General features: G+C 43.5%; 1 protein-coding gene across 2 annotated transcripts in view; it reads left to right on the top strand.

Moving 5' to 3' along the window:
• The window catches only part of B3GAT2 (beta-1,3-glucuronyltransferase 2), a 98,963-nt gene that overhangs the window by 29,865 nt on the left and 42,897 nt on the right, over positions 1-26,201 (top strand). For both annotated transcript variants that reach the window (XM_061427145.1, XM_061427146.1), the window contains exon 2: positions 6,380-6,524. In XM_061427145.1, coding sequence (XP_061283129.1) covers positions 6,380-6,524 — 145 coding nt within the window. The remainder of the gene's footprint in view (positions 1-6,379; positions 6,525-26,201) is intronic.

Raw genomic sequence — 26,201 nt, 5'->3', positions numbered from 1 at the left:
GGCTCATCTGGTCTGTTTTCCAGGTGCCCACTTTGCAGGGAGGACTGTCCCCCGTGAGCACAGGCATGTAGGTTCAGCTTTGGGGCCTGTGGTAGGGCGTGGAGGGGGACTGGGGGGAGCAGGGAGGGCTGGCCTGGTGCTGCTGCAATCTAGCTGCTGTAACTATAAAGGACTCCAGCCCAGTGCATCAGATCGTCAAGGAGCCCAGACAGCTTGGGGCTTTACTACGTCTCCATTTAAAACGCAAAACCGCTGTATAGGCCGGTCCAGACTCTCCTCTCAGGCTACGTATGGCCAAATGCTCTGCTGTGATCTCTGGTCTACATGGTAACTGAGGGCAGAAAAAGTGAGTGAGAACTTGACTCTAGGCTAGAGAATAAGTCTACATCATACCCTACCCATCAGGGCCGGATAGAGAAGGAGTAGTCACTCCAGGTGCTCTGGAAAGAAAATTTTAAAACAGACTTCATATTTAACAGTTTTGGAATTACAGAAGAACTGAGAAGATGTTAGAGAGTTCCCCCATATCACACACCCAGTTTCCCCTGTTGCTAACATTATACATCAGTATGTTACATGTGTTGTAATGAATGAATCAAATTCGCTACAGTCTATTCTTTATTAAGATATCCTTAGTATCTACCAGGTATCCTTTTTCTGTTCCAGGAGCCTTTTCTGGGCACTACATTATATTCAGTCATGTCTCTGTAGGTTCCTCTTTGGCTGTGATAGTTTCTCTGATTTTCCTTGGTTTTGATGACCTTGACAGTTTGGAAGAGTGTAACTGTCCTCCTCCGCTCAGTCCTGTCTAACTCTGTGCAACCACACGGACTGTAGCCCACCAGGCTCCTCTGTCCATGCGGTTCTCCAGGCAGGAATACTGGAGTGGGTAGCCATTCATTTCTCCAGGAGTTCTTCCCAACCCAAGGATTGAACCTGGGTCTCCTGCAGTGCAGGCAGATTCTTTACCACCTCAGCCACCAGGGAAGCCGTGTTTTTAATGACTTTGACGCTTTAGGGGAGTACTGGTCAGGTATATTGTAGCATGCCACTCCACTGAAGTTTTTCTGAGGTTTTCCTCATGATTAGAATACGGTTATGGATTTGGGGGAAGAAAAGTGTCATTTCCATAATATCAGGTTAAGGGTACATGCTATCTACACTTTTGTATAGCTCGTTATTTTGCTTTGTTTCTTCTCTAGTCACTGGGAGCTCTTTCAGCTGGCTGTGTTCTTCAGACAGACCCTCACAGATGTGGGTTCGTGTGGGATCTTTGCCTTTTAAACCCTTCCTTACTTTCTGGCACTGTAGGATGATTTAGGCTCATCTTTTGTATTTCCCATCTCTGTGCTGGAATTGGCCATTTCTCCAAGGAGCCCTGGTTTATCTTATTAGAAAGATCCACAGAAGTTAGAAAAGCCCATGGAGGGACAGTGTCATTTGCAGCGTATCAAGGGCACATGACTTAAAACTGTGGACGGTATCCTTGAGGTTTCTCCACTGTGAAGTTTCTTCCACACTGATCTCTCTAAAAGGAAGTTACTATGCAGCCCACACCAAAGAAGCTGGGAGTCAGCTCTACCTCCTTGGCTGGGAGGAGGGCCACCTACATTCGGAATTTGCAATTCTTCTGCGTGGGAAGTTGGTATATTCCCCATGTGCTGATGTATTCAACCATTTGTTTATATACTTCGGTTATATTTGTGTTTAGTGTTTATTTTGTAGTTTGTAATCTAATTTTGTTGATCAAATTGTTCCACCTTTAGCCATTTGGTAGGCTCCTGTGGGCCTTTTTATATGCCCCCATCAATGTGTACTTTTTGTTTGTTTTTGTCTTTTTTAATGTTCCCTTGCTTTCTGGCTCTGAAGATGCCCAGGATCATCGTGGATATTTCTGCCCCAGCCCTGGAGTCAGCTGCTTCTCCAAGTAGCTCTGGTTCTCTTTATTAGAGCATGGTGTTAGGGACCATGATCTGGAGCCAGGTGGGCTCGGTGCTGCTGGGGAGGTCACTGCTTCCAGGCCCCTCAGCTGACAGAGCAAGGAACTGCGTGTGTACTAACCAGAGTGCACACGTGTCTATCTATTGCTGTTGTTTAGTCTCTAAGCTGGGTCTGACTCCTTTGCAATTCCATGGACAGTTGCCCACCAGGCTCCTCTGTCCATAGGATTTCCCAGCCAAGAGTACTGGAGTGGCTTGCCATTTCCTTCTCCAGATCTTTCAGACCCATGGATCCTGCTTGGCAGGTGGACTCTTCACCACTGAGCCACCTGGGAAGCCCTATCTATAACCGTCTCTATAGTAAGCTATAACCATCTATAACCCTCTCTATATGAAGCTAAACATGAGTGCATACTGACATCTCCAGCTCTCATCCACAGCCACCTGGGTCATGCTGGTCTTCTCTTTTCCCATCTGTAAGTTCTCACTCCAGCAGTGGGAAACCTGGCTCCCAGCAACCACTGTCCGAAATGATCTATTTTATTAAGGAAGGCAGGGGAACATTCCTGTCTGTGGCCTGAAGCACTTGAGTTGCCTTCTTCCTGCAAAGTCTTAGGCTTCGTGTCCATGGTGGCCAGTCTTCTCGTGCTGTGGGCTTAGCTCAGGTCGATGTCCCAGAGGAAGCCTCAGCGGGTCCCAGACCAGATCAGAGTCTCGGAAATGAACCTCACAGCACCATCTGCTCCCTTTAGAGCCATTATCAGCATCAGATTTAAGTAACTTGTTTTGCAGTTGATTGTGTTACTGATTTTTCTTTCCCGGAACATTGGCTTCATAGGCACGGACCTCATCTACCTCACTCAGGGACTGGCACTGGACGCATATGAGGTATGTGACTGATATTTAGTGGAAAGATACAGGAGGTGTGAAGAGATGTGACGTGTGGTCTTCTAGACTTTCTACCCAGTGACACAAGAGAAGGGTTGAATATATAACATTAGGGGCATTTCTGCTTCTAGAATTCTTAGCTCCTTTAAGTAATTAGCTTGTGCCCCTCAGAAGTTCGTGCTCTGTAAATGGTTGTGTATGGAAATCAAAATTATCTGGAAAAAAGGAGAAAAGATCCCGGGCAATATCCAGTTATGTGAAGGACACGGTGTGGAGTGAATAGAGCTGAGCCAAGGAACTGTTAGTTGAAAGAAATGGATGGTGAATCAGATGCAACAAAGGAAACAGACATGATGCTAATTTTCAGACTTGTTCCAAAGAAAATTTATGGACGTGTTGGATCATATAAACATAGCTTCTCTGTTGGAAAATACCGGGTGTTTATGCTCAATATTGGAAAGGACCCTGGGCTCCAGGTGCACACTTGCTGTGTCTTCATCATATTTGCAGCTCTCTTTCCTGTCTGTCTTTAGTTCTAAATGTGGATTCTGCTACACTGAGGGTGATTTTTTTATTGTGGATTTGGGGTGGCTTTTTTGCCACTGAAATTATTAGTTTAAAAAGAAGGATATGGGATGCAAAATTCTTTATTGTAATTCTACTCCTTGAGGTTGCCTATAGCATTTCATGTTTCGTAAGATCAAGGATTTTGCTCATTTCCCTTTGGAAAAAAATAAATACAACTTTCACTTACCAGTAGGTCTTAAAGGAAGCTACAGACACTTGTTTAACTTTCAGTTTCACTCTAAGGGCATTCTGATGATAATGGATGTGTGATCTGAAGTGTTCCAGTCCTGCAGCTGGCCGCTAGCTGTCTCCCAGACAGGGACCAAAGCCTTGTAGCTTAAAGCTGCAGGAACAAAGTTGGCTTAAAGAAACAGGGGCTGGTTGCTGGTAAGAGTCACCAGACGTGGAGTCAGGGCAGTTCCTTGCCTCCCTGCTCTCCTGGAGGAGATGCAGACAAACCAGCACCCCCTGCCCTGGGGAGTTTGAAGGCATTTAGACTGGAGGAGTGTGGAGATGTACCTAACACATCTTGTGGTCCTCCAGCCATTGGGTCTGTTCGTGATTTGGGCTGGTTGCTTGGGAGTCCTGTCCATTTCACTGGGGGTCACAGCGGGAGGAGTAAGTGATAGAGTGTGGCTCTGGTGTTGAATAAAGAGGACAAAAATGCCTTTGGGGGGCCAGACCTGGTCTTAACGTTGTGAATCTTATTAATATGCAAAGTGCTTCCTCACTCTCTTAACATCCAGCGCTTTACTCCTCGATTTCAAACTGGAGCTCACACCAGGCACCTGGAATTGTGCTGTGACATAGTTGCTGCTTTGTGCTAAGAAAGTGGGAAAGCTTTTAAATATTGGAAATTATTTTAGTTATAGGAAAATTTTACTTATAATAGAAACAGTCATCATTACATCCCCCTCCCCTCAGAAAAGAACGTAGCTGCCAAGGACTCCTTAAGGAGCAGTGATGGAATGAAAAGGGTGCAGAACAAAGATGGGTCCCTGGGGTGACCTGCAGATGCTCTGTAAATAGCTCTGCTATTTTCCTGTAAAATGCCTGGCACACTCTGTAATGCAATGGTCCTGTACTGCAAGGCTGTGTGATGCAGGATTCCACACTGAATCTCAGAGGCATGCATACATGGCAAAAGCATCTGGATCTTTCTGAAGCTGTAGACTACAGGCATCCCTAGGTACCCATGGGAGATTGGCTCCAGGACCCACTGCGGGTACCAAAATCTGAGGATGCTCAAGTGCCAACCTGGACCCGCCCTATCCACAGGTTCAGCATCTGTGGGCTCCACCAACTGTGGATATGATGTGCTGCCTGTATTTAAATGACTGACATTTTAAAATTTAGCATGCTTGGAAATATAATCCTGCCACATCACCTGTGTTCAATAGTCATTGCTTCTCCTTTAGCACCCAATCCTCTGAAAAAATAAAACATGAACAGATGTTTGGTCTGAGCTACTCTCGGGAATTTGGAGCATGCAAACAAACCCTGCATGTTCTAGCATGAAACTGGCACAGAAGTGTGAAGAGTCACTTCTGTGTTTCATCTTGTTACCCAGAACCCTAGGCCATTCTGGAATCTGTGGGCAAAATCCTTCACGTTTTTCATGGCCCTGTTTAAAGTGAAAAACCAGGCATTGAACCCGTCTGGCCGTGTTTCCTAGCCCCTGTAGGAGTGTTCCCAGTTACGTGTGTTCTACTCTTTAAGGAAATTTCTCTTTTCCTGTTTCCTGTCTCCTTCCATTCTTTTCCTGTCTGTCTGCCTCTTTGCCCGTGAGGTACCTCTTCATAGCACAGCTCATCCTGATCTCTTGCTACACATGACTCACATATCAGGTATCACATGGTGCTTACATCCTTATCAAGAATGTTTCAGCCTTTGCTGTATGCAGGCACAGCCTATGTGTTGTCAGGAGGACACCCACCCAAGTCTGAGATGGGGTCTGCTTACCAGCTTTCCACATTTCAACATTTAGTGCTCCAGGAAAAAGAAGTTTAGGAGCTGAAAAATCACAGGCATTTTAAGGAAATATCAAAAAAAGGACACAGCACTATTTTCGTGCCTTGTTAGACACAAGGCCATTTTGTCACTGTAAGAAAAACATGTATTAGATTTAATTTGGTTTTTCAGTATGCTTGGCATGTTTGAGATATCAAATGAAAAAATGGAAATGTCTCCGTTTTCTGCAGTGTGCAAGGAGATGGGTCTGAAGGTGGAGTGAATTGAGAAGAGGACTGTATTTTTGTGAACTTTGCGTCTTTCCCCTTAAAGAAATCTAGGAGATAACTTCTGGTTGAGGGCTGTCTTTGACCAGAGCCCCACCAAGCACAAGAGCAGGTACCTGGAGAGGACCAGAGATTCCAGCCACTGGCATGGGGCATGCCTCTCTAATTTGGCCAAACTGCCTTTGAAAGGCAGGTGAATTTAGGGTACATTTTTCTTTCTGTCAGTCCGGAGGGTGCCTGGTGTCTGTTCTGGATCTGGATCCCATTATGAGTGTTCCCAGACAAGACCTCTCTGTGTCTGTCACGATGCAAAATCAGAGCCAGCCAAGCCCTGTGACTTCTCTGAGCGGAACTCCTGCTGTTACTGGACGTGCGGTTCCCTGGGGGTCAGCCAGCCTCCTCACTTCTGGAGGTACAGAGTATTGTTGCAGATTCAGCTTTGAGACAAGTAGACAATATCTGATGGCCACAACTTAGCTTCCAAGGAGGTGAGCGATGTTCAGACACTGACCCATTTTATCTCTCAGCCCTGAGCCCCTGACTGAGTCCACGATGGCACAGGACAGTGGTCCCCAGCAGGGAATCAGGGAGCCGTCTACCAGCAGGAGGGCTCTGTTCAGAAACCTGCGCCTTTTGAACATCTCCACTCCCCTTTCCCCCTGTTTCTTCTGTGGCTCACATTCCTTTCCTCCTCTCAGGGTCTTTTCCCTAAGGAACCCTCAACCACATCTCTTTCCGCTTTTGTAGATGAGAACGACACGCAAGGTCTCAGTCTGGCCGGTGGGCCTCGTCGGTGGGCGGCGCTATGAACGTCCGCTGGTGGAGAATGGCAAAGTCGTGGGATGGTACACTGGCTGGAGAGCAGACAGGCCTTTCGCCATCGACATGGCAGGTGAGGCGTGTGGATGGCGGGGTTTGCTCCTGCAGGACTGTCCCCGCTGTCTCTCCAGTGTATATCTGCACCAGAGGAGGCCCGCTTTGAAAGACTGCTTCGGTTCAACTCTAGACTGTATTACGTTCAGCCGATGAACTATTTAACTAAACCCTCAAAGCAGGCTTTCCGGGTAATTCAAGGAGAAATCAATTTTGGGAGTGATTAGAAAACGCTCATTCCATTTTGTCACCTGTCCATACAGCCATCAGCCATCCCTTTTCCAGGGGGGTGGGTTGGCGGGAGGAGAGCTGGTGGGGGCCAGACGTGGCCCAGGCTTCACAGGCTCTGCAGCCTGTACCTCTCTGTGCTTTGTCTACAAGTCCAGCTGGTTATAATATATCACATGTGTACTGGTTATCATATAATCACATGTGTTATAATATATCCCATGTATAATATATATAATATATCCCATGTGTAACATATCCTATGTACTGGTAAATGGAACAGGCATATGGTATAGGCAAGCCAATCATTTTAATGATTATTGATACATTTAGGGCTTATTGATACATTTAGTAACTAAAATATAAAATTGGATGACTGGTTGTTCAAACATGGATTAACATTAAATATAACTGTCTTCTGAAGTTTTTGAAATGAAACTGTCTTTGACGTTGGTTGAAGACCAACCAACTAAATTGAATAAAACCTACAGTAGACCACAAATTCTAAAATGCTGCTTCATCAAAAAGTGACTCATTTTCTAGGGGTTATATAAAATGATGCCTATGATTACTCTAGAAGGATGCAGTTTGAAACATAAGACTTAGAGGCAAAAAAAAAAAAATCACTGACATCTATAACCTAGAAGATGAAGGCAGAGTTGCTTCAAAATTGATCTCATCCATCTTCAGGTCTGAAACAGAAATCTGTCTGTCAGCCTGGGCTTGGTCAATCTTTTGTGTGTTATTTCCCAGCTATAGTCAGAATCACTACGTTCGGAATTGTGATGGGATGAAGGCTGTGTTCTGACTGGCTTCATCACTTTAATTCTGACAGTACTATAAATTTGAGGGAGTGAGACCATGAAGGGGACTAGGGATAAAGCTGCTGAGGAAAGCCTTGTGGATGGCTGTTCCACTGCCCTGAATCACGGGAAAAGACAAGCTAGGGCATCCTAACTCCACATTTCCTGAGTGCACACATTTGGGGACCATGTGTCATGGTCTGTGACCCTTCCCTGATCCTCCTCTCCCAGACCCTTTCCCTGCATCCTGACCTCTCCATTGCTCTTCCAATCCAAGCCTTACTCCTCATCCCCCAGCTCTTACAGCCCCAGAGCTGAGCTGGCATCTCAACCAAAGCATCTTCCTGAAGGCAGACAGAGAGGCAGGTCAGCTGTATTTGGAAAGTCTCAAGGATTCTCAAAAGAGTTATCTCCTCAATCCAGTCTGAGTTTGTGGCTCTGAAAGTATGACTGATTATAACTTATAACATGTCTTTTGAGAATCAAGGTTGTTTTTTTTTTCTTCTGTTCAGAAGTGTCCCTTTGAGCAGAAGACTTGGGTACTATTAGGAAAAGTTTTGTGCTTCTCTGGGACTTGGCCTTCTCATGCAGAATGAGGGAGTGAGTGACCAGTCAGGTCTTCTCTAATGAATTCCTCCTTTCCCTGGCTTCCTACCTTGGAAGTCCAAAGAAAAGTCCAGGTCGCTGGATTCTAAGTGAGGGTGTGACTGCTAACACAGCCAGCTAGCAGATAGCTGGTCCTAATTGTCCCCAGAGCCTTGCCTGAACTTCCCAGGAGCATCTCTGCCCATCACCCTGCAAGGTAACTTCAAGGTGAAAATAACATGGATACCTCTTTCTGGATTTTGCTGTAAGAACTTTATGTAGATGATCAAGTATCCAGTAAACAGTAAGCCCATTGAGTGATTTGCATTGCTTCCTCCAGAATTTGGATACAAATAGATATATCCAAAATTCAAGAAAGGCACATGGGTTTTGTTATTTAGGCTGGCTAGTGATAAGATATTTGATGCTCTTTCACTGCCAAAATCTCTGGGAAACTTTTCTCCATGACATGACTTATAGTTGGATTTTTCTAAGCCCCTTATTATACTTCAAAGCATAAGAGCTATCATAAAAAATGAATGATTTGCTTATTTTTTATTAATTACCCTTATTTTAAAATAGGAATAAAATTTCTGTCTCAAAGAAAACAACTTGTGAAACACTAAATTCTTTTATTCACACATGAATTTGCTTTGCAAACTAGTTTTCGGCAAATTATTGATATTTTTGGACATCTTTATGTGACAGTGATTTGGTTGATAAGATAAAGATCTGACTTTGAGACAGTTTGTTCTCATTCTAAAACTTGAAATTCCACAGCTTTGTTTAGTTTCCATATAATCCATTTATTCTTAGTGGGACAAGAGGAAGATCTTTTAGATGTTCTTGTACAAATGATACTTCCCACCTCATTTTCAAGGGACAGATACACACAGTCACTATCCCTAGAGAGAAGGAAGCAGAAAACCCACTTCCCTGCCATACCCAGGAAAGCCTGAGAAGCACTGCTTTAAAAAAGGTTGTAATAGTTGCACTGGGGGCCTGCATTGGAGCCTGGGCCTCGCTTGGATTGCCACAAACTGATTAAAAATGTAACTGACAGCTGCATGGGGACCTGGGTCCTTGGGCCAGCACCAGCCTGAAGGCCCACGTGGATTGTGGAGCCAGCCATGTGAGATTGTTACCCCACCCTCCTTCAGCCCCACAGCCCCACAAGAGGAACATCCCTGTAGCCAGCCAGGCCAGGGTCCAGGCTCCCACCATCACACTCACAGGAGCCAGCCCAGCCACAGAAGAAGAAGGCACACAGCCAACAGAGGAGGCACCCCTAGAGCATATAGCTCTGGAGACCAGGGAAGAGCAGGTTGCGGGGCCCCATAGGACGTCTCCTACATGAGGCCACTTCCCCAACCAAGATCAAGAAATGTAACCAGCCCACCTAACACACAGAAATAAACAAAATTGGGCAAAATAAGGAGAGGGAAGAATATGTTCTAAATGAAAGAACAGGACAATCTCAGAAAGAGAACTAAACGAAGTGGAGATAATGAAGTCAAAGTGATAACTATAAACAAGCCCATTAAACTCAGAAGAATGAATGAACATGGTGAGAATTTCAACAAAGAGCTAGAAAATATAAAGAAGAATGGATCAGAATTTAGGAATACAATAAATGAAATAAAAAATACACTAGAAGGAATCAACAGTAGATTAGATAATATAGAGGAACAGCTCAGTGATCTGGAAGACAGAGTAGTGGAAATCAAGCAGAACAGAAAAAAAAAAAAATTTAAATGATGGTAGTTTAAGAGACCTCTGGGACAACGCCAAGTGTACTAACATTCACATTAGAGGGGTTCCAGAAGGAGAAGAGAGAGAGAAAGAGGTAGGTAAGTTATTTGGAGAAAAAATTAGCTGAAAGCCTTCTTAACTTGGGAAAGGATATCGACATCCAGGTCCAAGAAGCACAGAGTGCCCCCAAAAAGATGAACTCAATGAGGTCCACACCAAAATGTTACAATTAAAGTGGCAATTATTAAAGAGAGACTCTTAAAAACATCAAAAGAAAAGCAACTAGTCACATACAAGGGAACTTCCATGTGACAATCAGCTTTCTTTTTGGCAGGAACTTTGCCAGCCAGAAGAGAGTGGGTGGCATGATATATTCAAAGTGATAAAAGGGAAAAAAAAACAGGAATACTCTACCTAAGAATACTCTACCTAGCAAGGTTAGTATTCAGATTTGAGGAGAAAGGATTTTACGGTAAGCAAAAGTTAAAGGAATTCAGTACCACTGGGCTTCCCTGGTGGCTCAGCTGGTAAAGAATCCACCTGCAATGCAAGAGACCTGGTTTTGATCCCTGGGTTGGGAAGATCCCCTGGAGAAGGGAAAGGCTACCCACTCCAGTATTCTGGCCTGGAGAATTCCATGGACTGTATAGTCCATGGGGTCACAAAGATTTGGACATGACTGAGCCACTTTCACTTTCTTTTCTTTCACTTTCTTTCACTTTCAACCAGCTTTGCAAAATATGTTAAAGAGGCTACTTCAAAGAGAAAAGACCACAACTAAAAATATGAAAATTAGAGAAGGAAAAAAATCTCATTGGTAAAAACAAATATATAGTAAAAGCAATAAATCAGCTGCTTAAAAAGCTAGTAGGAAGGTTAAAAGACAAAAGCATAAAATCATCTGTATCCACAATAAGAAGTAGTTAAGAAATACACAAACAAAAAGATGCAAAATAATTACACTAAATAGACTAAATGTTCCAATCAAAGGACATAGGGGAGCTGAATGGATAAAAAAACAAAATCCATGTATATGCTACCTATAAGAAATTCACCTCATCTCTAAAGACACATGAAAACTGAATGTGATGTCATGGAAAAAGGTATTCCACATAAATGGAATTGAATGGCAGGGAATAGCAATACTTATATCAGATGAAAGACTTTAAAACAAGAAATGAGACAAAGAAGAATATTATGTAATGATAAAAGGATCAACCCGTCAAGAAGATATAACAATTATTAATGTATATGCACCCATTATAGGAGTACCTAAATACATAAAGCAAATATTAACAAACACAAAGGGAGAAAATAATGCAATACATTACAATATTAATAATAGAGACTTCAATGCCCTACTTATATCAGTGGACAGATCATCTAGACAGAAAATCAATAAGGAAAGTTGGCTTTAAGTGACACATTAGAGCAGATGAAATTAATAGATTCAGAACATTTCATTAAAAAACACCAAAATATATACTCTTTTCAAGTGCACATAGAACATTTTCCAGGATAGATCACACAAAAAAAGTTCCAACAAATGTAAGAAAGTTGAAATGATATCAAATGTATTTTCTGATCATAACAGTATGAAAACAGAAATCAAATACAGGAAAAATAATGCAAAAAAAAAAAAACCGAAATATTTGGAGATTAAACAACATACTACTAAACAACCGATGAGTCTTGAAGAACTCACAGAGGAGGTTTTAAAAAATACCCAGAGACAAATGAAATGGAAGCATAAAGTAACAAAATCTATGGGACACAGCAAAAGCAGTTCTTAGAGGGAAATTAGAGGCATAAAGGCCCACCTCAAGAAACAGGAAAAAATCTCACATAAACAATCTAACATTACACCTAAGTGAACTAGAAAAAGAAAAACAAAACCAGAAGGTAGTCAAAGGAATGAATCATAAAGATCAGGACACTAATAAATGAAACAGAGTAAGAAAAAACAAAAGAAAAGATCAGTGAAACTAAGAATGGTACTTTGAAAAGATATATTGATAAAGCTTTAGCCAGACTCAGCAAGAGGAAAAGAGGGGATCCAAATAAATAAAATCAGGACTGAAAGAGGAGACATTACAACCAACACCACAGAAACACAAAGGATTATAAGCCATTACTATATAATGTCTTTACTATATGTCATTACTATAAAAGTTTCCAATAAAATGGACAATATATTATAGAAGAAATGGATAAATTCCTAAAAATGTATAATCTCTCAAGACTGAATAAGGAAGAAATAGAAAATATGAGCAGACCCCATTACCATTAATAAACTGGAATCGGTAAGTTAAAAACTCTTAACAACTAAAAGTCCAGGACCAAACAGCATCATAGGTGATTTTTATCAAAATTTAAACAGGAGTTAATGCCTATTCTTCTCAAACTATTCCAAAATTACAAAGAGAAAGGAATGCTTCCAAACTCATTTTATGAGGCCAGCATCATTTTGATACCAGACACATCATAGACACCACAGAAAAAAGAAAGGGAAAAGAAAGCAAAAATAAATTTATAGGACATCATTACTAATGGACATAGATGCAAAAGTCCTCAACAAAATATTAGCAAACTGAATTCAATAAAACATTAAAATACACCATGATCAGATGGGATTTATTCAAAGGATGCAAGGATGGCTCACTATCCACAAATCAAGCAATGTAATACACCAGATTAACAAGCTGAAGAATAAAAATCATATCGTATCAATAGATGCAGAAAAAGCTTTTGACAAATTCAACATTCATTTATGATAATAACTCATAAAAAGTTGGTATAGAAGGAACGGACCTCAATATAATGAAGCCCATATACAACAAAAATACAGCCAACAGTGAAAAGTTTAAAGAATGTCCTCTAAGATTAGGAGAAGACAAGAAAGCCACACTTATCAATGTAGGAGCCAACTCCTAGCCGGAGGTCTTCTGGAACCTGAGACTGAGCTGTGTGAGCTTTCTGCCGAGTTTGTTTTTGCTGTCTTGGTTTCCAGCACGATGGATTTATTATCACTTCCACTGCACTGGGTTTCCTTTGCATTCAGCTTCCACAACATGAGCTTTCACCAAGTTGGGCTTCTGCTGTGCTTGGCCTCCGCCTCGCAGGGGCCAAGCCAAGGTTGTTTTGGCCAGGTTACATCTGAGTCATGGCCCCAGATATGTTGAGGGAGTGTAATTTCCTCGGTTCTGTCTTGCCACAGCAAAGATTTGAAATGGTGGGCCAGTGTTACAGCTTGGTTACAGCTCCGAGTTTTACTCAGCAAGCAAAGGAGAGTACACCCTCAAGGCGGGAGGGCAGGCCAACCCCAAGTGAGAAGCCTCAATCTTCTTGGCTTCCTTCTTTTATTCATTTGTCTCCTCCCTGCTGAGCCTGCCCTATGCAAATTAGGCTAGCCAAGAAGAGGGAGTGTTTGTTTCCCCTGAAGTTCTCACTCCAGTCAGCAAGTTTTCTTTTGTTCCATTTTTGCGGGCTTTTCCCTTTCTTTGTCTTTAAGCCACCACCATTTTGGACTCCTTTTTCCTCTTCTAACTACTTAACAATTACTACTGACACAAGAACCAAGATACTCACCCATAGGATGGAAGGAATGCATGGGAGGCTGGCAGTGGGCTTTAGCAGCTGGTCAGTGGCCAGCCTGCTCTGCCAAGCCAGCAAGACCTGGGATTACTTCTCCTGGTTTGTGCCTCAGGCTTTCATTCGCACCCCTCAGGCCTCTGGCCACTGGCTAGTTCTTAGTACCTAAAAGCAGGGCTATCCTCACAATGTTTTTAGCTCTGTTTTGAAGTCAGGGAGTTACTTTCAAGTGACTGACTCACTTTGGCTACTTCCAATGAGGTGTCATAAGAACCACCGCTCCCCTCCAGAGTCTCTGCTCCAAGGCCAGCTCAGCAGGCAGACCTTTAAAAAAAGTGATTATAAATGATGACTGTTTGCTTGACAATGAATGGGGAATGACAGGTGGACCCACCGAAGCTCTTTCAGGGGGCTCAGTGGAAGCAACTGTTGAACAGCGCCTTCTTTTTCTTGACACCTGTTGACAAGGACTCTGGTCTGGGTTAATTTACTTGGCAGACCCTTTTTTAGTAGGTAATGCAGTAATATCAGGGCTTCCCCGGGTGGCGCTGGTGGTAACCCACCTGCCAGTGCAGGTAGATATAAGAGACACAGGTTCAATCCCAGGGTCAGGAAGATCCCTGGGAGGAGGGCATAGCAATCCACTCCAGTATTCTTGCCTGGAGAATCCCATTGGCAAATGAGCCTGGGATCCATAGGGTTGCAAAGAGTCAGACATGACTGAAGAGACTTAGCACGCATACATGCAGTAGTATCAGCCCAGATCAGATGATCATCAAAGCCAAATGAGCTGAGCCACAGTGGACGAAGGTTTTATTTACTTCGTGCGTATAAACTCTGCAAGAAAATGGGGAGAGTGACCTTGTTGCCACTTTGGAGCCATATGTAATTTGTGTTTGGTTTTCAGTCTGTGAGTGATTTTTATGAAACAGATAAAGTTATTGAATGAATGTTCTCCATAGAACAGCTTGATGTGTCCCATAGTACCTTTCAGTACAGGATCTGGGGACTGACGTGGGACTCTGCCCCTGAGTCAGTGCAGCGTGGCTGACCCGGCAGTGGCCAGTCCTGACCTCAGGACTGAGGGGTGGTGGCTGGAGATTTCCAGAATTAGGTGTATATTCCAGAAACCCCCAGACATTTGCTGACTCTGGGGGCTTGTTCAGCACTTTTCACAGGCAGCCTGACCACCCTGGGTGAGGTGGGCGAGCAGGGTGAGGAGCAGCTGTCTGCTATAACCAGGGTCCCTTCCTGGCGGTAGCTGGGGATGGGATATCCACACTGGGGCTGGGCAGGGGGGAGGGGTGGGCAAGAGGGAGGGGTGAGGAAGGGAGCTGCAGGAAAGAGGGCAGAGTGTTTTCAGGGCCCATTCCACTTCAAATAGAGCAGTTCTGCATTTATAGATTGTAACTTCCCTCAAGAGTTCAGTTGATGATTTCAGATTTCAATTGAAGATTTCCCTCAAGCTTTCATTTAGGACTAAGACTTTTGAAAACCATGTTTTCCCTGATAGCAGGGAAGTCCTCAGACTTAGTAATTAGTTTGCTGAGCATTTATGGGCAGCAGGTGTCCTCAGGAGCTCTGTGTGCTTTCTCATTGAATCCTCGCCCCACGAGGCTTGTATTATTGTCCTCATTTAAATATTAGGAAGTGGAGGCCCAGACAGGCTGAGTAACTTGTCAAAGGCTGCAGTGATTAGATGGTGGAACCAGGGTTCAAACTCAGGTCCAGAGATGGTCCTGATGCTGGGCTTTGAATCCCATCCCACTCACCTACAGCCAAGGGATATGAGCCTGTCTTCTTCATCCACAAATCAGAGGCTGTGGGGTTCTTCCCAGAGTCAGACCTCACACACAGAACATGGGATACAGAACTTTAGACACCCACCTACTCAGATGACTGGTAACCAGGAAGCAGGATGCACTCAGCTGGGGGGTGTGGGACCGTCCACGGTGGGGGTCCCATCCCTGTGGGCAGCCGTGGGGGTGAGGCGCTGACTCCAGCCCCTCCTTGAGCATAGCAGGCTGTGTTTCTTGGTTTCCTCACCTGTGGTTTAGGGATCAGACCACCTGCCTTGGGAGTGATGCTGAAGGGAGAAGAGACATGTGCTGAGGGCCTGCTGTCCTGTGAACATTTGAGTCTGTACCCCTGTGTCTGTTTCAGGTCCATCCGCCTGAAAGGTCAATACTGCAGTCCATGCAAAGCCCTTGCTGGGGGGGTCTAGATGGACGTTTTTCCTCCCCCTGACTGGTGGACCTCCCTCCTCTTCATTCAGCAAATTGGCTCAGTGGGCAGGATGGCATGTGGAGATAACATTGGCCCCAACTTTAGGGAAAATACCCGCCAGAGAGAATGGTCAACAGGAGAAAAACAAACCAAAAAAAGATCAGTTAAGAATTCAGGAGCAGATACGCCCTCACTCTTGCAGTTTCCCAGCTGAAAAAACTAAACAAACAAAAATGCAGTTGCGCTTTCAAAAGCAAATGCCAGTTGTAACGTGTAGATTTGCAGGGTGTTCTGTGTGGCTGCCCCTCCTCCCCCACCGGTGCAAAGAGGGAGCATCTGTTTTCCGTACAAATACCATGGCTCCTGGGGAAGGTTAAGATGATTTTCTAATCAGGCTACAGGAGGTGGGGCAGAAATGTCCATTTTACTACTTTGACTTTCCCTGGAGCGCCCCAGGGGGACATCCGTAGAAGTAATTTTCGTATGGAATCTATTAAAGAGGCAAACAGTTCGTTGGGGGGAATGATGAGAATTAAGGGCTGGCGCTCTGCCCAGCTAACCCGGGGCTGCTCGTTGAATCTGGCTTCAAGCAGTAAGGTCAGCCGGATTTTCCCTCCACCCCAGACTCTCTGCACTAATCTCACCTTGGTGCAAATTCGCCCGGCGTTGCCTAAGCTAGTAACACCACTCAGAGCAGAATATGGGATGTCGCCGTCTTCTCACGTCTTCTCCCCCGCATTACTTTCTCCCGGGGAAGTTTGTCCAGATTTTCCTTCCTTAGCAGGTGCACATCCCACGCGCTCCCCAGAGCCCTGCCTTTCCGCGCTTGTCCTCACGGTGGCGCTCCAGTGGGACTCCCGCCACCCCGCCCCCTTTGCCAGGGGAGAGGGCCCCAGGGACACAGGTTCACTGCTGCCTCTCCAGGCCTCGCACTGTCGCTGACAGTCAATAGCTGCAATGTCTGCCGAAGTCATGAATATTAACTTGTCTTTCTTTTCTAGATTAAAGATTATCAAAATTATAAGTTTTATAGCTTCTTATTCCTTCTGAGACCGTATCACCATTATCTCTTGTGAGATTTTTTTAAAGAGGGGATATTGAGCTGCACCCGCAGAGAGCTCCCTAAGGAGAGTCTTGCTTAGTGGTTCTCAGCCTGGCTACACATCAAAAATGACCTACAGAGCTTTGGAAAAGTACCCAGAAATGGGTTCCATCATTGATCAATTAAACTCTGGATAAGGGCCTGGTGTTGCGGTGTGTATATATTTATTTTAGGTCCTGAGGTGATTATAAACTTCAGCCAGAGACCAGAACGGCTGGTGTAGGTGGTCAGAAGCTTCAGGTTCCTTCCTCTGGTTCGTTCTAGTCCAGTCTGTAGGCTGGGCCCCTCCCGCGCCACCTGCTGAGTCACTCTAGGAGTTTCAGCAAGATAACCCCATGCTTTGGTTATCTTCACCACTGCCTTGTTATGGAGAAGGAGCTTGCATAACTCAATGAAGCTATGAGCCATGCTGTGGAGGGCCAACCCAGACGGATGAGTCACAGCAGAGAGTTCTGACAAAACGTGATCCACTGGAGGAGGGGACGGCAAACCACCCCAGTGTACTTGCCATGAGGCCCTCATGAACTGGATAAAAGAGCAAAAAGATATGACATCAAAGGATGAGTCCCCCAAGTCTGAAGTTGTCCAATATGCTACTGGGGAAGAGCAGGGGAGAACTAATAGCCCCAGAAAGAATGAAGCATCTGTGCCAAAGATGGAAACAATGCTCAGTTGTGGATGTGCCTGGTGATGAAAGTAAAATCCAGTACTGCAAAGAACAACACTGCATAGGAACCTGGAATGTTAGCTCCATGAATCAAGGTAAATTGGACATGGTCAAGCAGGAGATGGTAAGAGAAAACATCAAAATCTTAGTAATCAGTGAACTAAAATGGATGGGAATAGGTGAATTTAATTAATTATATATATAATTTATATTACATATTTAATTATATATATTTAATTTAATTTATATTATATATATTTAATTTATATATTTATATATAAATTTATTTTTATATATTTAATTTAATTATATATATGATGTTCATCTGAATTTTATATATATATATATATATATATATATATATATAAATCTCTATTACATTATATTATATATCTACTACTGTGGGCAAGAATCCCTTAGAAGTGGGTAGCCCTCATAGTCAACAAGAGTCCAGAATGAAGTACTTGAGTGCAGTCTCAAAAATGATGGTATGATCTTGGTTCGTTTTCAAGGCAAGCCATTCAACATCACAGTACTTCAAGTCTGTGCCCCTACCACCGATGCTGAAGAAGGTGACCAGTTCTATGAAGATCAAGAAGACCTCCTAGAACTAAAACCAAAAAAAGATGTCCTATTCATCATAGGGGATTAGAATGCAAAAGTAGGAAGTCAAGAGATACCTGGAGTAACAGGCAAGTTTGGCCTTGGAGAACAAAATTCTCCAAGCAACAAAATGCCCTCCAAACAGGGCAAAGGCCAGCTGAATTCTGCCAAGAGAATGCACTGGTCATAGCAAACACCCTTTTCAACAAAACAAGAAACAACTTTACACATGGATATCACCAAATAGTCAATAATGAATCAAATTGAATGCATTCTTTGTAGCCAAAGATGAAGAATCTCTATACAGTCAGCAAAAACAAGACCTGGAGCTGACTGTGGCTCAGATCATCATGAATGCCTTATTGCAAAATGCAGACTTACATTGAGGAAAGTAGGGAAAACCACTAGACCATTCAGGTATGACCTAAATCAAATCCCTTACGATTATACAGTGGAAGTGACAAGTAGATTCAAGGGATTAGATCTAAGATCATGGCATCCAGTCCAGTCAAATGGGCCTTAGGAAGCATTACTACCAGTAAAGCTAGTGGAGATGATGGAATTCCAGCTGAGCTATTTCAGATCCTAAAAGATGATGCTTTTAAAGTGTTGCATTCAATATGTCATCAAATCTGGAAGACCCAGCAGTGACCACAGGACTGGAAAAGGTCAATCCTCATCCTAAATCCCAAGAAGGGTAGTACTAAAGAATGTGCTAACCATCAAACAATTGCACCCATCTCCCATGCTAGTAAGGTCATGCCTAAAATCTTGCATGCTAGGCTTCAGCATTACATGAACCAAGGACTTCTAGATGTCCAAGCTGGGTTTAGAAAAGGAAGAGGAACCAGAGATCAAATTGCCAACATTTGCTGGATCAAAGAGAAGGTAAGGGAATTCCAGAAAAACTTCTACCTCTGTTTCAGCAGCTACGTCAATGCCTCTGACTGTGTGGATCATCATAAGCTGTGGAAAGCACTTAAAGAGATGGGAATACAAGACCATCTTACCTGTCTCCTGAGAAACCTGTGTGCGGGTCAAGAAACAGCAGTTAGAACCCTGCAGGAACAACTGATTGAGTCAAGATTGAGAAAGGAGTGTGACAGGACTGTCTGCTGTCACCCTATTTGTTTAACCTCTACACTGAGCACATCTTGAGAAATACCAGGTTGGATGAGTTACAGGAGGAGAGTGAAAGAGCTGGTTTAAAACTAAACATTAAAGTAAGATCATAGCATCTGGCCCCATTGCTGCTACTGCTGCTAAGTCGCTTCAGTCGTGTCTGACTCTGTGCGACCCCATAGACAGCAGTCCACCAGGCTCCCCCATCCCTGGGATTCTCCAGGCAAGAACACTGAAGCGGGTTGCCATTTCCTTCTCCAATGCATGAAAGTGAAAAGTGAAAGTGAAGTCGCTCAGTCGTGTCCGACTCTTCGCGACACCAAGGGGGAAAGGTGGAAGTAGCGACAGATTTCTTCTTGGGCTCTAAAATCACTGTGGATGGTGACTGCAGCCATGAAATCAGAAGACAATTGCTTCATGGCAGGAAAGCTATGACAAACCTAGACAGTGTGTTGAAAAGCAGAGACATTACTCTGCCAACAAAGGTCCGTATAGTCAAGGCTATGGTCTTCCTGGTGGTCAGGTACACTTGTGAGAGCTGGACCATAAAGAAGGTGGAGTGCTGAAGAATTGATGTTTTAAAACTGTGATGCTGGAGCAGACTCCTTAGAGTCCCTTGGACGGCAAGGAGATCAAACCAGTCAATCTTGAGGGTAATCAACCCTGAATACTCACTGGAAGGACTGATGCTGACATTGAAACTCCAGTATTTTGGGTTTCTGATGCGAACAACTGACTCATTGGAAAAGTTCCTGATGCTGGGAAAGAATGAGGGCAGAAGAGGGCCTCAGAGGATGAGATGGCTGGAAGGCATCACTGATGCAATGGACATGAACTTGGGGAAACTTTGGGAGATGGTGAGGGACAGGGAGGCCTGGTGTGCTGCAGTCCATGAGGTCGCAGAAAGTCAGACACAACTGGGTGACTCAACAACAACCCCATGCTACAAAAGGTTTGCTGCTGCGTGCTGCCCATTCAGTTGTGTCTGACTCTCTGTGACCCCATGAACTGTAGCCCACCAGGCTCCTCTGTCCATGGAATTTTCCAGGCAAGAATTCTGGAGTAGGTCCCAATTTTCTACTCCAGAGGATCTTCCCGACCCAGGTATTGAACCTGTATTTCTTGCACCCCCTGCATTGGCAGGCAGATTCTTTATCACTGGCTGCCTGAAATGACCATACTAAGGTTTGAGAACACTTAATAAAATGGAAAACACTACCAATGGCCAAGCAAGAAGAGACTTTGAGCACAGGAGAATCGTTCTTAAAATTATGACGACTGAAAAGCATCAGTAACAATATAAAGACTGCCTATATTCACTGGAAATGCAAGTTTAACCTGCTTTTTCAATTGTGGTATAATACACATATAATTTACCATTTTAACTATGTGTAAGTGTACAGAGGGGTCAAATACATTCACACTGTTGTGCAGTGTCCACCACTGTGCATCTCCAGAACTTCTTATTCTCACAAGCTGAAACTCTGGACTCATTTGATGACTAGGAAAAAAAAAAAAAACAAACACCTAAAAGTTGAGAATTGTGGTTTATTTGAAGATATTACCAAGGACTTTGGCCCAGAGCCTCTCAGACAGCTCTGAGGGACTGTCCCAGAGGTTAGGGAGGAGCTAGGATACATTAGCATTTTTCAAAATGCCTGAAACAAACAAATTTAAAAACCCATAGTCAAACATCAAATATGCAAATAACCTCAGATATGCAGATGACACTACCCTTATGGCAGAAAGTGAAGGGGAGTTAAAGAGCCTCTTGATGAAAATGAAAAAGGAGAGTGAAAAAGCTGGCTTAAAACTCAACATTCAAAAAATAAAGACCATGGCATCCGGTCTCATCACTTCATGGCAAATAGATGGGGAAACAATGGAAATAGTGACAGACTTTATTTTCTTGAACTCCAAAATCACTGTGGATGATGACTGCAGCCATAAAACTAAAAGATGTGTGCTCCTTGGAAGAATTGCAATGACAAACCTAGGCCGCATATTAAGAAGCAAAGACATTACTTTACCTACAAAGGTCCATGTAGTCAAAACTGTGGTTTTTCCAGTAGTCATGTATGGATGTGAGAGCTGGACAATAAAAAAGGCTGAGTGCCAAAGAATTGATGCCTTCAAACTATGGTGCTAGAGAAGACTTTTGAGAGTCCCTTGGACTGCAAGGAGATCAAACCAGCCAATCCTAAAGGAAATCAGTCCTGAATATTCACTGGATGGACTGATGCTGAAGCTGAAGCTCCAATACTTTGGCCACCTGATGCGAGGTGGACTCACTGGAAAAAACCCTGATGCTAGGAAAGATTGAAGGTGGGAGGAGAAGGGGACAACAGAGGATGAGATGGTTGGATGGCATCACCGACTCAATGGACATGGGTTTGAGCAAGCTCTGGGAGTTGCTGATGGACAGGGAAGCCTGTTGTGCTGCAGTCCATGGGGTTGCAGAGTCAGACACAACAGAATGACTGAATAACAACAGCAACAGCATCAGAAGATTACTTCTAGGAATTCCCTGGTGGTGCAGTGGTTAGGACTCCATGCTTCTACTGTAGGAGACATGGATTCAATCCCTGGGTAAGGGGATCCCATATGCCAGGTAGCACTACCAAAATAAATAAAAGACCTTAGTTAAAAAAAAAAAAAAAAAAGATTACTGCTAGTCACAATACAACTTAATGAATTTAATGCTTTTCTATATCGGATCAGATCAGTCGGTCGGTCGTGTCTAACTCTTTGCGACCCCATGAATTGCAGCACGCCAGGCCTCCCTGTCCATCACCAACTCCCAGAGCTCACTCAGACTCACGTCCAACGAGTCCATGATGCCATCCAGCCATCTCATCCTCTGTCGTCCCCTTCTCCTCTTGCCCCCAATCCCTCCCAGCATCAGAGTCTTTTCCAATGAATCAACTCTTCGCATGAGGTGGCCAAAGTACTGGAGTTTCAGCTTTAGCATCATTCCTTCCAAAGAAATCCCAGGGCTGATCTCCTTCAGAATGGACTGGTTGGATCTCCTTGCAGTCCAAGGGACTCTCAAGAGTCTTCTCCAACACCACATTTCAAAAACATCAATTCTTTAGCGCTCAGCCTTCTTCACAGTCCAACTCTCACATCCATACATGACCACAGGAAAAACCATAGCCTTGACTAGACGAACCTTTGTTGGCAAAGTAATGTCTCTGCTTTTCAATATGCTATCTAAGTTGGTCATAACTTTCCTTCCAAGGAGTAAGTGTCTTTTAATTTCATGGATGCAGTCACCATCTGTAGTGATTTTGGAGCCCAGAAGAATAAAGTCTGACACTGTTTCCACTGTTTCCCCATCTATTTCCCATGAAGTGATGGGACCGGATGCCATGATCTTCATTTTCTGAATGTTAAGCTTCAAGCCAACCTTCTCACTCTCCACTTTCACCCTCATCAAAAGGCTTTTCAGTTCCTCTTCACTTTCTGCCATAAGGGTGGTGTCATCTGCATATCTGAGGTGATTGATATTTCTCCCAGCAATCTTGATTCCAGCTTGTGTTTCTTCCAGTCTAGCATTTCTCATGATGTACTCTGCACATAAGTTAAATAAACAGGGTGACAATATACAGCCTTGACGTACTCCTTTTCCTATTTGGAACCAGTCTGTTGTTCCATGTCCAGTTCTAACTCTTGCTTCCTGACCTGCATACAAATTTCTCAAGAGGCAGATCAGGTGGTCTGGTATTCCCATCTCTTGAAGAATTTTCCACAGTTTCTTGTGATCCACACAGTCAAAGGCTTTGGCATAGTCAATAAAGCAGAAATAGATGTTTTTCTAGAACTCTCTTGCTGTTTCCATGATCCAGCAGATGTTGGCAATTTAACCTCTGGTTCCTCTGCCTTTTCTAAAACCAGCTTGAACATCAGGAAGTTCATGGTTCACATATTACTGAAGCCTGGCTTGGAGAATTTTGAGCATTACTTTACTAGCGTGTGAGATGAGTGCAGTAGTTTGAGCATTCTTTGGCATTGCCTTTCTTTGGGATTGGAATGAAAACTGACCTTTTCCAGTCCTGTGTTCACTGCTGAGTTTTCCAAATTTGCTGGCATATTGAGTGCAGCACTTTCACAGCATCATCTTTCAGGATTTGGAATAGCTCAACTAGAATTCTATCACCTCCACTAGCTTTGTTCATAGTGATGCTTTCTAAGGCCCACTTGACTTCATATTCCAGGATGTCTGGCTCTAGGTCAGTGATCACACCATCATGATTGTCTGGGTTGTGAAGCTCTTTTTTGTACAGTTCTTCTGTGTATTCTTGCCGCCTCTTCTTAATATCTTCTGCTTCTGTTAGGTCCATACCATTTCTGTCCTTTATCGAGCCCATCTTTTCATGAAATGTTCCTTTGGTATCTCTGATTTTCTTGAAGAGATCTCTAGTCTTTCCCATTCTGTTGTTTTCCTCTATTTCTTTGCATTGATTGCTGAAGAAGGCTTTCTTATCTCTTCTTGCTATTCTTTGGAACTCTGCATTCAGATGTTTATATCTTTCCTTTTTTCCTCTGCTTTTCGCTTCCCTTCACTTCACAGCTATTTGTAAGGCCTCTCCAGACAGCCATTTTGCTTTTTTGCATTTCTTTTCCATGGGGATGGTCTTGATCCCTGTCTCCTGTACAGTGTCACAAACCTCATTCCATAGTTCGTCAGGCACTCTATCTATCAGATCTAGGCCCTTAAATCTACTTCTCACTTCCACTGTGTATAATCATAAGGGATTTGGTTTAGGTCATACCTGAATGGTCTAGTGGTTTTCCCTACTTTCTTCGATTTAAGTCTGAATTTGGCAATAAGGAGTTCATGGTCTGAGCCACAGTCAGCTCCTGGTTTTGTTTTTGCTGACTGTATAGAGCTTCTCCATCTTTGGCTGCAAAGAATATAATCAGTCTGATTTTGGTGTTGACCGTCTGGTGATGTCCATGTATAGAGTCTTCTCTGTGTTGTTGGAAGAGAGTGTTTGTTATGACCAGTGCATTTTCTTGGCAAAACTCTATTAGTCTTTGCCCTGCTTCTTCCGTATTCCAAGCCCAAATTTGCCTGTTACTCCAGGTGTTTCTTGACTTCCTACTTTTGCATTCCAGTCCCCTATAGTGAAAAGGACATCTTTTTGGGGTGTTAGTTCTAAAAGTTCTTGTAGGTCTTCATAGAACCGTTCAACTTCAGCTTCTTCAGCGTTACTGGTTGGGGCATAGACTTGGAATACTGTGATATTGAATGGTTTGCCTTGGAAACGAACAGAGATCATTCTGTCGTTTTTGAGATTGCATCCAAGTACTGCATTTCGGACTCTTTTGTTGACCATGATGGCTACTCCATTTCTTCTGAGGGATTCCTGCCCGCAGTAGTAGATATAATGGTCATCTGAGTTAAATTCACCCATTCCAGTCCATTTCAGTTCTCTGATTCCTAGAATGTCGACATTCACTCTTGCCATCTCTTGTTTGACCACTTCCAATTTGCCTTGATTCATGGACCTGACATTCCAGGTTCCTATGCAATATTGCTCTTTACAGCATTGGACCTTGCTTCTATCACCAGTCACATCCACAGCTGAGTATTGTTTTTGCTTTGGCTCCATCCCTTCATTCTTTCTGGAGTTATTTCTCCACTGATCTCCAGTAGCATATTGGGCACCTACTGACTGGGGAATTTCTCTTTCAGTATCCTATCATTTTGCCTTTTCATACTGTTCATGGGGTTCTCAAGGCAAGAATACTGAAGTGGTTTGCCATTCCCTTCTCCAGTGGACCACATTCTGTCAAATCTCTCCACCATGACCTGCCCGTCTTGGGTTGCCCCACGGGCATGGCTTAGTTTCATTGAGTTAGACAAGGCTATGGTCCTAGTGTGATTAGATAGACTAGTTTTCTGTGAGTATGGTTTCAGTGTGTTTGCCCTCTGATGCCCTCTTGCAACACCTACCATCTTACTTGGGTTTCTCTTACCTTGGGCGTGGGGTATCTCTTCACGGCTCCTCCAGCAAAGCGCAGCCATTGCTCCTTACCTTGGACAAGGGGTATCTCCTCACCGCCACCCTTCCTGACCTCAACATGGGATAGCTCCTCTAGGCCCTCCTGCACCCACGCAGCCACCGCTCCTTGGAGGTGTAGAAGTCTTGTCTCAATGAAATCATTCCTTTGATATGTACATTAACTATCAAGGGCCATTACCCTGTTTGGGTCAGTATCCTATTTTTCTCCCTCAGGGTGCATGTCATCAGGGCAGCTGTAGTAGCTGATGGCTTGATGGCTGAAGCATTTGTTGTTTACTGAAATGGCCTGTGACATTTTTTTGTCCACACGTTAAATAACTGCCCCCACTCACTCCCCTCCCCAGTCCCTGATAATCACCGCTCTCCTTTCTTATCTCTAAGTTTCTCATATAAGTTGTCTTATACATTGCTTGTCCTTTGTTGAACGAATAGAACCACTTTCCCCTCTACACATCTTTGATGTTAGTATGCCTTACTTCCTTGCCACCAACTTACTAGAAAATCATTCATGGATATTTTTAGTATTCAGTTAATTAAACCTCCTGAATTTATCTTTTACTCTGAGGATCAAGGTTTCCATCCTTATTCAGTATCCTGATTGCTTCCTCAGAAGATTTAGTTTCCTATGATGGTTTACTGTTTTCAGAGTAGAGATTTAAATGAATTGTTTATAGATTAAATAAAGAATACTTCTTAGAAATAAACCATGTTTGATGTTTTTTGCAAAGAACAATGGCTGCTAAAATGCTTTTGAGGAGTTTTAAAAACTACACAGTAATTAAAAAAAAAAAAGGTTTACCCTGGAGCAATCTTAAATTTCAGTCAGTATTCTGGAGCAGATTAACAGGCCTATTTAACAGGCAGGCCATGCTTTTTCATTCCTGTTCTGTGCTAGAAGAAAATCATCCTAAAGTATAATTGGAAGTAAATGTGAAAATCATAGTTCTGTCTGCCTGTTAAGAAGCAGGAATCTTTATCATGGTCA

Source organism: Bos javanicus, chromosome 9, assembly GCF_032452875.1.
Source record: "Bos javanicus breed banteng chromosome 9, ARS-OSU_banteng_1.0, whole genome shotgun sequence".
Lineage (NCBI taxonomy): Eukaryota > Metazoa > Chordata > Mammalia > Artiodactyla > Bovidae > Bos > Bos javanicus.
This window is presented reverse-complemented; position numbering and strand designations above follow the sequence as displayed.